At 46.8% G+C, this 13,765-nt stretch overlaps 1 protein-coding gene across 5 annotated transcripts in view; it reads left to right on the top strand.

Annotated features, from left to right (window-relative positions):
* The window catches only part of rin1b (Ras and Rab interactor 1b), a 30,570-nt gene that overhangs the window by 14,311 nt on the left and 2,494 nt on the right, over positions 1–13,765 (top strand). For 3 of the 5 annotated variants that reach the window (XM_049028996.1, XM_049028997.1, XM_049028995.1), the window contains exons 4-10: positions 9,375–9,447; positions 9,609–9,700; positions 9,802–10,217; positions 10,372–10,804; positions 11,760–12,062; positions 12,431–12,562; positions 13,435–13,601. In XM_049028996.1, coding sequence (XP_048884953.1) covers positions 9,375–9,447; positions 9,609–9,700; positions 9,802–10,217; positions 10,372–10,804; positions 11,760–12,062; positions 12,431–12,562; positions 13,435–13,601 — 1,616 coding nt within the window. Of the gene's footprint in view, positions 1–5,569; positions 5,725–9,374; positions 9,448–9,608; positions 9,701–9,801; positions 10,218–10,371; positions 10,805–11,759; positions 12,063–12,430; positions 12,629–12,676; positions 13,602–13,765 lie in introns of those variants that run through there. The other 2 variants (XM_049028999.1, XM_049028998.1) reach the window with 2 other exon arrangements.

The following is a 13,765-nucleotide window of genomic DNA, read 5'->3' as shown; positions in this document are numbered from 1 at the left end:
TGATGTAATTTAACAAACAGCACTGAAAATTAGCAATCATTTGCTAAATTAAAAATCAACAGAAATGCAACCCTGATTTAATTGCATCAGATTCCTAAAATTTAAACCGTGTGCATCAAAGCAGATGCAAATGATTAGAGGATGCAGTCAGTTGTTAACATGCATGAGTCAACTGTCAGAAGGAGGCAAAAATGTGCTTACATGGCAGGTCAAGATAGGAGGGAGCATCTGTTATTAAAAAAGAATTTAAATGCATGCCTGAAGTTTTCCAGACCCCATCTAGTTGAAGAAAAGGCTACTGGGTGTGCTGTGGTTAGATGAGGCAAAGGTACAATTATTTAGTCACGATGAGAAGTGCCATAATTGGAAAAATACAGAAAATGCCAACTGTAAAACACGATGGAGAACACATGGCTTGGTGCTTTTTGCTGGCTCAGTGTCTGGCCAACGTGACAGTGTAGCGTCATTCAAGAATTCCACATTGACAATGGCCTTAGGCAGGTTTTCCACTGCACCAGGTACCATATTTTTTGGTACTGTACTTTCGGTACTTTCCATTTCCATTGATTTCTGGTGGAGTGTCAGTACCAAAAGTTCCAGTACCTAAAGTACCAAATCAGCTGGGGTACTTTTTTGGTACTTCAGTACTTTGCAGTGGGACTTGAAATGCTTTCTTTGTCAACAGGTTATGCAAATAGCCTGCCTCTGAAACGTAATACAACTGTAGTCTTAAAAATGTTACAAACTCAGTAAAGAGTGATTAAGAAAGTAAAAAAAATATATAATAATAATGTATGTGCGGATGAATGCAGAGACAAAAGCTTCAATTCCAATTTGGTCAGAAGAACCAGAAGATGATCTGCATGGCATGACAACAAATAGAAAAATATTTGCTATAATATACTAGAGCTGCATGATATTGGAAAAAAAATAATAATTCAAAGTAAGTAGATTTCTTATAAGTAGATGTCATGTAGGGAACAGGGAAGGGAGAAGGGAGCTGCGGATACGAATAAACGGGATTTATTGCAGGGTAACACACTCCAAAACACAGCAATGTTAATGACCGGATTGGGGAAAACATACCTAACACAGACTTAGCCTTGGTCTAGGGGTAGGGAACACACTTTCACTGACTGGGGCATGGTCACACATTTCATTCAATATTATAAACTTAATTCATAGCAAATACATTATTTCTTATATATTTGGTTTTGGCATTAAACTCATCTAAGTGTACTTTGTAAATATGTCAGAATTATGTGAAGTTTGTAATTTGACATCAAAGTATAGACATTGCAAAATACAGTTTGGAACACTTGCAGAAACATTATAAAAGTACATAGTAAGCAATGGTGCCAGTTTGTTTTGATCCCAGATATCAGATCATTAAAGTCTTGGGTAGATGAAGATGATTAAATTGTCTAGTTGCAACATTCAGTTGGATAAATAAATAAGAAAAACCGAACTCATGTCACTATTTCTGGCTCCTTTCACTGAATATGTAGCAACTTTCCTGTATATACATGAGCCATTCACACCTGACCAGCCCCCCCCCCCCCCCCCCCCTTTATAGCGCTGATGGGGATGTATCTGGATCGTGTTTCACTGTTGCGTTGTTCATCTAATTACCATGCGAGTGCGATTTGGATACCCGGAAATGCAGCTATTTAAAATGCGAATAGTGATCTTCAGGTGAGGGGGGCACTACAAACCCCCGATGCAGGTAAAACAAAGAAAGGTAACATGGTTTACTTTTTTGCTGATTTAACCTAATTTTAAAAACGTTTATATTTCCGACAATTGCCGTTTTGAAAAGAAGGAGGGAGCAAACACAGGGGGCACAAAGGTAGGCAAAGGGCGGGAGGTAACGGAGAGCTGGACGGAACCCTGACTGGCAAGGGACAGAAGCCACAGGGGCAGCAGGCGACCGCGAGGCCGGAACAGGAGGGACCCTCGGTGAGAGCGGGGAGGAGCTTGAGGGAACGTCAAAGGGGGCGAGGAGGAAGACGGAGGGACTGGCGGACGGGATAAGGAGGGAGATGAAGGGGACACGGGTGGAATGGAATTGAATTGAATTGATACTTTATTGATCCCCTGTAGGGAAATTATCTTTACACCTCCCTCAACTTGCTCTTTGTGGAGTAAGTTGACCGCGAAGGGCTGCCATCCGTAGCGGCGCCCAGGGAGCAGGGGGTTAAGGGTCTTGCTGAAGGACCTGCAGATGTGCTGAGGCTGGGTTCGAACCTGCGACCTTCTGATTACAAGGACACGGGAATAGAAGCCGCTGTAGGCAAAGGCGCAGGTGACTGATGAGTCAACGACGGGGGACCCACAGTCAACCGACGAGGCGTCGGAGGCAGGAACTCAGCCGGCCAACAAGGTGCTGCTGGCGGAACCGAAGGTGAAGGGGGACCGCAGGCGACTACCGAGCTGCAGCCAGGGGGACCAAAGACGAGCAAAGGGGCAGACCGGGCGGGACCAGACCCCAATGTAGGTGTCCCCTCCCTTTCCGGAAGACCGAGCAGCGGGGATCCGGCCAGGATCTTCCATGCTAGGACGGTGGTGGAGGAGTTACTGGGGAAGTCAGAGTTATCCCCGTAGGGTCCCATTCAAGCTCCACCTCCATCTCTACTAAGGGAGGAGGATCAATGATTCGTTAGATGGGGACCTCCGCGAAGGACTGGGATCAGGGGCACGGGAGCCGGGTCCGGGGGATCAGAGACTTCCTTGGGGATGGGATTCAGGGGTACAGGAACTGGAACAGAACTAAGCAGGTGGGTAGAGTTGGAGCCACTGGCACAGGAACCATGGGGGGTGAAGCAGGAACTGGAACCACAGGAGGCAAAGCAGGAATTGGAACCACAGGGGGCGAAGCAGAAACTGGAACCATGGGGGGGTGAAGTGGGCAGCAGCGGCGCAGGAACCTCGGCAGCGGCGGTGCAGGAACCACTGGGGGTGCAGGCAGTGCAGGAACCTCCGGGGGCACAGCCGGAATGGACGGTGCAGGAACCCCCGGGGGCACAGCCAGAATGGGCAGCAGAGCAAGAGTCTCAGGGACAGGCGTAGCGAGATTGCACCTTGGCCGGCGCCTTTTTCTGGATTTTGGGAACCTGCGGGATCCTCCATTGACCAGGCCCCTTTATAGGCCAGGTGCATTCCCAAAAAGGGGTAAGCGGCTGACACCGGCAACGGGAACAGTGGCGATGCGGCCTTCCTGCTCCCACTTCGGTGAAGCGGCGAACACCGCCGGATCCAGAATTCGGAGGTATTCCTCCCGCCACGCAGCAGGGCAAGCAGCGGAGACAGAGACAGCCCCTCGGAAGAATCCCCCAGCCTCTGGCATCTCTTCCCGTCTTCTGCTTTTCCGCTTTATCTTATGGCTTGCTGCTTTCGGCGGAGTCGAGTGCACCTCTGGCAACTCCGACAGGGGGCCAAAAGGCAAGCCGCAAGCTGTGGCATTGTTTCCTGTGACAACATAAAAATGTTTTAGTGAAACGTGAACTGCTGTAATGTCCGAACACTATGAACGAACCTGATCTCAACCCAGCTGACTATCACAGTCCTTGCGATGTAATAATTGCATGTGCATTAAATGTTAATGTCACACATCTCCCAACCCTATAATATACTACAACTACTTTATGAATTCAGTACAAAATACTCTGCCTCGTGTTGTGATGTGATTCAGTGGCGGTTCCAGTTTTTACGCCAGTGGAAAAGAAACACCTTGAATTACCGTAGTTATGGTATTTCTCGAAGTAGCAAAATATGAAATCTGGTGCAGTGGAAAAGTGCCTTTAAACACTCGAGCCAATCCACAGAAGCATGGGTCCAGAAGACAATAGAGGTAACAACAAAGACGCAGCCACCAACAACAACAATTAATGCACGATTGGCAAGCTAGGGCCTACACTACATTCAAAAGTTTGTGGTCACTTAGAAATTGATTTTTTTTTGTCCATTAAAATAACATCAGATTGATCAGTAATACTGTGTAGACATTGTTAATGTAAATGACTATCATAGCTAGAAACAGCAGTTTTTTTTATGGAATATCTATATAGGTGTACAGAGGCCCATAATCATCAAGCAGTCTATTCTTGTTCTGAGTAATGAAGGCTATTCCATGCGAGAAATTGCCAGGAAACTGAAGATCTCATACAATGCTGTGTACTACTTCCTGCACAGAGCAGTACAAACTGGCTCTAACACAATTATTTTAATTTCAAAATGATTTTTTCTAACTTTGTCAATGACTCTTTTGTATTTAGCTATATTTCATAATCAATCTAATTTCATGCATGTTTTCATGGGAAATAAGGAAATTTCTAAGTGACCCCAAACTATTGAATAGTAAATCCTTACATATAAAGATGAAAACATGGGTGGTACAATGAGAGCAATCAAGGCGAGCACGACATCATAGGGAAACTTAGTAGGCCAGCCTGACATGGGGCAACTGTAGTAGGACCACATTTCTGCCAAATGAGGCCAACAGCAGCTATTAAAACTAGGGGTGTACATTTTTTCCATCCATCCATTTTCTTAACCCACTTAACCTGTTCAGGGTCACAGTGGGGGCAGAGCCTATCCCAGAGGGTACAAGCACAAGGCAGGGAACAACCCAGGACAGGGCGCCAATCCATCACAAGATGCATGCACGCACATACCTCTCTATGGGCAATTTGGTAACTCCAAACAGCCTCAGCATGTTTTTGGACTGGGGGGAAACAAGAGGACCCAGACTAAATCCCACAATGACACAGGGATAACATGCAAACTCCACATACATGGAGCCCAGGCAGAGACTCAAACCCAGGTCCCAGAGGTGTGAGGTGACAGTGCTAACCACTGTGCTGCCCCTGTATGTATTTTTTTTCACCGAATAACATTACATTTGTTGTTTTTATCAAATTATCATAAAACATATTTTTCATAGAAAATGGATGGGTGGATGTACCTTTATATACCAATATTGTCCAAATAAAAATTAATTAAGCCATCAAAATATGTCAAATTCTTCTCTTTTTTTATATTTTGTTTTATTGTACTTACTCTTTCACAATACTGTATAGGAGCAACTTTCTCATCTTATGGAAAGTTATGTGCACTGTAATAAACCCATCTGTTCTAATGTAATGTAGGATTTGATAATCCTGTAAGATCATTGCTTAATATTGCTTGGCATTCAAAATGGAAATAGGCAGTTTTGATTCATGATACCATTAGCATGATAACTCAAAAAGTATATGACAGATCTTTTTCAACCTTTGCAGACATGTTGTAATATTGAAGATCTGAACGCGAACAAATTTTGAGACAAATCTCAAAAAATTGAAGCAGCACTGCATTGTGATCGCAGAGAGAAGGCCAGCTCAGATACTTGAGCTTGACAGCATCATAACTCAAGAACGTGTCAGATCAATGGCAGTTAGTGACAGCAAAAAGAAGGAGGAATTAGATAAGACACTTTGTTAACATTTTCATTTTATTTGATATTACTTTGTTGACTCTATTTGATCTTTGATGCATCTTATTACCTGTTCATAAAATCTACACCTGGTAGACCAGAGACCTCATCCCCAAAATTGAAACTGCAAGGACAGAGGACAGCAGAGGGTGAAAAGGGAAGGCTTGCAGCCGCCATCTTGTGAACAGAGCCGTCTGCCATCTTAACATATTCTGTGGATCTTTTTGCAAACTTCCAGGAACATTGTACAGGTCAGTGTTTCTCAAACTGTTGGGCGAGAGATGATTTTCTGAATATTCTAAAATAAAGTTTATAGTTTTTTTTTTTATGTTGCCAGCCCACCTGCTCAGTAAATTTTATCAGTAGCAGTTGAGCAGACAGTCAGCGAAATTCATGGTGGAGAACTTTATCGTGTGGGAATTTAATTGTGTCACAAAGCCCTAGTCCAGGTTAGTGGTGGCTCTTAAAAGAACAAGTGCAGATATGGTGAACCTGATTAAATTAAGACAAGTGCCCAAGCTTCAGTCTCACCTCTGTATACAGCCGCGGAAAAATTAAGAGACCACAGCATAATTTTTTGTTTCAGTCATTTCTCAATTTATGGGTGTGTGTCTGTGAATAATATATGTATATTTTTCTGCAAACTGCAGTCTGGTTCTTCCCTGTTTCTCATTAATGAAGCGCTTCCTCCCCGCTTTATGAGACCTCAGTCCTGCTTCTAGGAGCCTGATACAAACTATCCTACTATCCAGTGCACCTCACACCTGCCTGCACTTAATGTTTCCCATTCCTTTGGAAGGTCACGTGATGTCATCCTTCGATTCATGAGAAACTGTCAGATGAGCTGACAGTCATCTCCAGCATTAGAATGTCACATCCACCTTTTACCTGGCTGGTTTCTGGTCGTTCCCAGTGTCTCCTGCATCACCTTGTTCTTGAGTACTGCTGTCTTAGAAATTTTGAACCCGAAAACAAACCTTCTGCCAGCAGAACCACGATTAAGTCAGGATTTAAAAATGCAAATTTGTTTAAAAATATAGAGTTCTCTCTTAATTTTTTCCATGGCTGTCTGTGAATATACTCAATGACAAAAAAAGTTAAGCACCCAGAAGTAATGGTCCAAGTTGAATGTAATTAGGTACATGTGCAGACCAGCAATGGGTATGTATATGATCCAATTTGCAAGACAGCATCACCAGCACTTGGCGGAATTTGATAGGGGTCGCATTGTGGGTGTGCATGAGGCCGGGTTACACCAGCGTTACTCCTGGCATCATAATGTGGGGTGCTGTCAGTAAAATTCACTGGTTAGAGGTGGGGAGCATCACATTCACAGATGGATCAACCAAATTTAAGAAGTCTGACCGTTCTCTCTTTTGCTGTGGCCTACGATAGCCTATACCTTACTCAACCCCTCAGGCTTAGGTTAGTCTTTTGTTTTTTTTTTCCCTTTGTCCTGTCCGGCAGCTTTAGCAAGCAGAATCATGGTCTGAATGCACTGGTTAGTCTTGATCTGAACTTGGGTTAGTCTTGATTTTTCGCATAAGTTTGTTTATCCCTCTGGAGTCGACGGCATCATCGGTGATGCTGCGTATCTTTGTCGTGTATTTCAATTCATAACTCACTGTAATCATACTGTACAAACATGAAAAAAATGCTGACTAAATCCGTAATCTGTCTTCTTTTCAAAACAGCAATTGTCAGAAATATTAAAGTTAGGTTAAAAATTAGGTTAAATCGGCAAAAAAGTAAACCATGTCACCTTTCTTTGTTTTACCTGCATCGGGGGTGTGTAGTGCCGCCCTCACCTGAAGATCACTATTCACATTCTAAATAGCCGCATTTCCACATATTCAAATCGCATTCGCTTGGTAATTAGATGAACAACGCAATGGTGAAACGCGATCCAGATACATCCCCATCAGCGTCATAAAAGGGGGGGGGGGGGGTGGTCAGGTGTGAATGGCTCATGCATATACAGGAAAGTTGCTACATATTCAATGAAAGGAGCCCAGAAATAGTGACATAAGTTAGGTTTTTCTTATTTATTTATCCAACTGAATGTTGCAACTACACCATTTAGTCATCTTCATCTACCCAAGACTTTGGTGATCAGATATCTGGGATCAAAACAAACTGCCACCATTGCTTACTATGTACTTGCAACTGGGGGTGGCAACTATGTCTATCCTCATGTCACAAAAAATGCAAATAACAGATATTGCTGTAATTTAAATGATTATGTTATCACATTTGGGTGGGTGATGCAGTGGTTAGCACTGTTGTTTTGCACCTCTGGGACCCGGGTTCGAGTCTCCCCCCCATAGCTCCATGTGTGTGGAGTTTGCATGTTCTCGCCATGTCATTGTAATGTTTCCTCTGGGTACTCAGTTTGATAACTAGAGTTACCAAATTGCCTGTAGGTGTACATCCATAAATGTAACTAATGGAAATTCTGTCATCATGGGTTGCCTAGTTTTCTGACACAAGTATCGAGCCCGCTATGTGCAACAGGGCCAAGGCGTGTACAGTTATAAGACACAAGTATCGAGCCCGCTATGTGCAACAGGGCCAAGGCGTGTACAGTTATAAGACACAAGTATCGAGCCCGCTATGTGCAACAGGGCCAAGGCGTGTACAGTTATAAGACACAAGTATCGAGCCCGCTATGTGCAGCAGGGCCAAGGCGTGTACAGTGGTACGACACAAGTATCGAGTGGGGTCAGGGTCACACTTTACAGTTTATATAAGTAATAATCTCACAAAACACATAGCAGAAAACACATTTTGAGAGCCTAGCGGGCATGAGTGTGGCACTGGGGGGCTCTGCCAGGTGGCCATGGGTGACACCTGTGCCTTGTCCTCTGTCACAAGTGGAAGTCGGCTTCTGTTTGTTTATGACCTTGCAACTCTCATAACCCAATAAGAACCGCGACAGTCCAGAGCGAATCCCGCCCCTGCTCATCTGTCCAGCCTGAACATGCCTAATCCTCACTTCTTCCTCCTCAACCCCATATTACATGACTGCCACCCCAGTCGGGATACTCATACAGTCATTTAAAAAGTTATATCACTTTAAGGTCTACTTATTGAAATGCAGATTTGAACAGAATAATCTAAATAAAGACAGGGTCAATTTTATTATATTATGGGCACGCTAATGAAGGTCTGTGGGCTGAAATGTTTTTGTTACACCCGTGGCAATTCTAAATTCAGACCCGATCATTTTTATTGCTGTTGTATCGCATTGTTGACAAACGGACGCTATCAATCGCCTGAGAACGTAAAACATGATATTTTAAGTTTTTTCTCTTTGAATTAAATAATGAAAATATCTTAAGCATGTGTTAGCTAGTGTTGCAAGTGTTAAGAGAAACTGCTGCTGTAAAAAATAAATAAAATATGTTCTATATGTGTAGAAACTCCAAATGACTTGTAGTGACAAGCATCAAAAGTTTAGTGTGATTCATGCATTCTCAGAATGCAGTGATCACACTTTCCAAAGGGTTATGGGGACTGTTAGCAGTGTTATAATAGTTTAGTTCAGCCTGATTGAGGAGGCATTTGGGAAAGGTCTTTAAAAAGGAAATCTTTTTTGAGTTTTGATATTTTTAATTTAATACAGTGCATCATATAATTGTGCCAGCATTAACATAGATTGTTGTGATAAATGGGCTGTTTAACTGCCTCGCATAGGCCTGGGTTCAGTGCTAATGCACATCGCTGTCAGCTTCTCTTACGCTCAGGAAGTCTAGAGTAAACTACACGAGAACATGTACTGTTTTGCTTCCATCTGCTACTGCCAGTCAAGTCTCAGTAAATGAGGCACGTCAGAAGCGTGGCTGGGTGACAGAGGGCAGGATCATGGTGGCGGGGTCTCATCTTCAGTCTCTTCCCACAGCTTTCTCCCTGGAGGGCTCCGCCATCAGCTTCCCCGACCTGTGCCGCCTCGTGGCTTTTTACTGCATCAGCCGGTAAGCACTGCTCCACACCCCCCATCCAGCTGGACCGGCGCCCCCTGCCAAAGCATCCTCACTATGCTGAGCCACTGTGACTCAGGGACACGCCAAAGCTGTGTGCCGTTGTCGTCATGTAGTGGGATGGGACACAGAAGTAAATGTGTGATCTGTTCCAGGGACGTGTTACCCTTCCCCCTGGAGCTCCCAGAAGCCATTGCCAAGGCCTCATCCCACGGACAGCTGGAGTCCATCTCACACATGGGGATAGGTATATACCACCCAAATGTCACCCCCCTCCCCAGTGTGGGGGTGTAACGCATCTCACATGATAACAGTTAGCGGTGTCACTTCATCATTGCCTCTCTGCAGAGTTCTGGAGTTCCCACTTGAATAATGGGCAGCCCTCAACAGACCAGCTGGCTGATGGCTCCGCACCACAAGACAGACCGGGCCCATCCCTGGAGATGTGCATGCAGCGTACCCGGGGCTGCCAGGGGGCACTGTGCTTCATCAACCCCCTTTTCCTGCAGGAGCCTCCCAGCCGTGGTGCCCTGCACAAGCGCCACCGCTTCAAGCGCAGCCTGCGGGTCCGCGTTTCCACAGAGACTTCCTGCAGTTTGTCTCCAACCTCCACCTCACCCCCGGTGGGTCTGCCACCCTCTGGTGGCCCAGAGGACCAAGACTGCATGAGGAAAAGGGCCACAACAGCAGCACCCCCTCTGAGGAGAACCCCCGCGCTCTCACCAACCTCCGAAGAGGATGATTACCAGATACCACATACTGCGGTAAGGGCTCAGGTCCATCTCCAACACAGTTTATCACCCCAAGCTATAGACCATGTACAGAATTTCACTGTGAATGGAATCCAGCGATATACACCTAAACTGGCCATATGTGTGGGTGAACGGCTTGAGTCGTTTTTCCTGTGGTGTTCCCCAGGGTGCTGAGCCCCCCGTCCCTGGGGAGGAGGCTATGGTAGATGCCGGGCTGGCCTTGGAGCGCCAGCGGGCGCCCTCCCTCTCTGAGCTGGACAGCAGCAGCTCCTTCAGTAGCCTGGAAGAGGCGGAGGAGCGGCCGGTGGCGCCCGCCCTCTGCAGGGCCAGCGCTGCCTTTGTGTCGCTTTTCGCCCCTGAGAAACGCGTGGCCCAGCTGGTGGAGGAGCTATCCCGGGACCGGCGCTCAGCCTTCGGCTCACTGGTGCAGGACTTCCTGCGGCGCCACCAGGAGGAGCTCAAGCCCTCTGCTGTGCTGCTGCCGGCCAGGGAGCTGCTGCAAGGCCTGCGTCTCTTCCTGTCCCAGGCCAAGGGCTTCCTGCTGGACTGCGGGGAGCTGGAGCCCCCTATTGAGACCCTGGTGCCCGAGAACGAGAAAGGTACAGCAGGGTTGGGGGGACTCTGGGCCCCCTGGGGCCTCATGAGTGAGTCTTACTTCCAGACAAACAAGGTTGTGAAGGTGTTAGCAAACGGTGAAAGCTGACAAGGGACACATGTATGGGTTAAAGTTCAAGTCACGACTACATTATAGAGCTGTGCTGTTCTTTATCCAGTGCGGTTCATCTCATTACATGTAGGTGAAGAATGCTTTGGGATTTGCAGGAAGAATCCTCTTGCCCAGCTTAGGGTTAGCTGACATACAGGCAGTGAGCTTCGACTTGCCTTGGAAATGAGCGCAGCTCCTGACGAATTGTTCCCCGGACTGCGTGCTGTGGTGGTACGCGGATGCTGGCAAGGCACAGCCTTTCACAAGTGGACACATTTGCTCAGTGATTTGTCCAGTGTTGCGTTGGTGTAGGCATTTGCATTTATCTCCTTATCGGGGAAGATATCACAGTCCCACGCTTAGCTGGAGAGCAGCGATCACTTCTCAGTGTGCTATATAACCCAACCATAGCCAAGACTCGCTCCCATCATGCATCTGTAATCCACTTTCTCCCCCGACAAGTCTAATAAACCTAAGAGCCATTGTAAATGTATTTATGTGTGTCAGTGTCTATATCATTTTATTTTGTGTGTGTGTTTTTGTGTATGATACACACTGAGGTCTTCTCTTTGCCTTGGTGTGAATGTGTGCTTTGGAATTTTGAATGTTGGAAGTGTTCGAATTTTGTCTCTGTGTTGGTATTCTGCAGTGATATAAGCCTTTGTGTGCTTCTCTGCCAAGCAGCTAAGGAAATGGAAATATTGTCTTGTGTGTGTGTTTGTATATATGCATATGTATTGAATAAGTATGCAGTAACTGCCTTAAGGTGTGCAGGAATGTGTTGGACTGAACGCACATGTGTGTATGTGTGTGTGTGTGTGTGTGTGTGTGTGTGTGTTTGGTGGCAGACTTGGCCCTGGAGAAGGCCATGTTTGGCTGTGTTCTGAAGCCCCTGAAGGCCCAGCTGGACCAGGCTCTGCTAGCTCTACACACCCAGGACGGCTCCACCCAGAGGATGGTGGAGAGTCTGCGTGCCAGCCAGGAGGGCCTGCCGGAACACTTTGGGGTGCGGGTGGGCATACTGGACTCCCACGGAGTGGAGAGGGCACGTCAGAAGTTGCTGCTCATGCAGCGGGCATATTCCCCAATAGACAAGGTTCTGCTGCTGCTGCAAGTATGCAAGAGTGTCTATAAGGCCATGGGCAATTCAGGTGAGTGCAGATGACATGCAGCAGCTCAACACATGCTCGCAGTACAAGCTCCTTTAATGCATTCAAGCATAGAATAAAAACTGGTTGAAAAACCTGGTAAAGAAATGGAATTCAATGTAACAGCCAAGCTGAAAATGCCAGGTTATTTCTTGTCTCCATCCCATACAGTCAGCTCAAACTCTGGGTTACCTGACCTAGAGTGGAATAATTCTGTTTCCATCACTGTTGTTTACCTGGAGTTGACTTTAGCTGCTTGCCAAAAGTTGCTAGCAGTGAGAGTGCCTCTTTGAATTATTTCAGAGCTGTGTGAGTGAAAAAGGACAAAGAGATCTTTGAGTTATTGCCACCCCTGCTTGTTCCCTCTGCAGACCAGGGATTTGGGGCTGAGGACTTCCTCCCAGCCCTGTCTTATGTTATCGTGCAGTGCAACATGCCAGAGCTCCACATAGAGGTGGAGTACATGATGGAGCTGCTGGAGCCCACTTGGCTCACAGGGGAGGGTAAGAGATGCTGGTCACCTGCCTGCAAAGGGGGTCTGACGGGGGAGGGTAAGAGACGCTGATCACCTGCCTGTGAAGGGGGTCTGACAGGGGAGGGTAAGAGATGCTGGTCACCTGCCTGCAAAGGGGGTCTGACAGGGGAGGGTAAGAGACGCTGATCACCTGCCTGTGAAGGGGGTCTGACAGGGGAGGGTGAGACACGCTGATCGCCTGCCTGCAAAGGGGGTCTGACAAGGGAGGGTAAGAGACGCTGATCACCTGCCTGTGAAGGGGGTCTGACAGGGGAGGGTAAGAGACGCTGATCACCTGCCTGTGAAGGGGGTCTGACAGGCGAGGGTGAGACGCTCATCGCCTGCCTGCAAAGAGGATCTGACGGGAGGGTAAGACACGCTGATCGCCTGCCTGCAAAGAGGGTTTGACAGTGGAGGGTGAGAGACCTTGCTCACCTAACTGTAAAGGGGGTCTGACAGGGGAGGGTAAGAAACACTGATCACCTACCTGCAAAGGACGCCTGACAGAGGAGGGTAAGAGATACTGATCGCCTGCCTACGAAGAGGGTTTGACAAGGGAGGGGAAGAGATACTGCTCACCTGTCTGCAAAGAGGGTTTGACAGGGGAGGGGAAGCAATGCTGCATTAAATGCCTGTCTGCCTGCTAAGGTGGCTTATGAACTGTGCAAATAATGTTAACTGTAAATTTGCTTGGCAGGAGAAATATTTTTACAAATTGTATGATTTAAGAGGCCTTCTTTGAAATTAAAACAAGTCGGACAGTGGGATTTTACTATAAGTAACTATGGTAACTAATATTCAGACTGGAATGGTTCTCATTCTGATCCAGGTTGAAGTTGCTCTGTCTTGCTTCTTTCACAGGAGGGTACTATTTGACAAGTGTCTATGCCAGCCTGTGCCTTATCCAGAGTCAGGCAGGGGGCAATGCTGTAGGCAAACTGACCAGTGAGGCTCAGGAATCTCTCAGAGAGTGGAGTCAACGCCGAAATCAGGAGGCCCAGAATCAGAGGGAAGCCCAGCAGAACCAGGTTAGTCCCCGACAGAGAGCTGTCAGGCCCTAGTGGTTGGGGGGCCTCCAGGTTAGTCCCCGACAGAGAGCTGTCAGGCCCTAGTGGTTGGGGGACCTCCAGGTTAGTCCCCGACAGAGAGCTGTCAGGTCCAGGTGGCTGGGCGGCCTGCAGGTTAGTCCCGG

This window comes from Brienomyrus brachyistius, chromosome 10, assembly GCF_023856365.1.
Source record: "Brienomyrus brachyistius isolate T26 chromosome 10, BBRACH_0.4, whole genome shotgun sequence".
NCBI lineage: Eukaryota > Metazoa > Chordata > Actinopteri > Osteoglossiformes > Mormyridae > Brienomyrus > Brienomyrus brachyistius.
The sequence above is the reverse complement of the archived record's forward strand: the minus strand, read 5'-3'. Positions and strand labels throughout refer to the sequence as shown.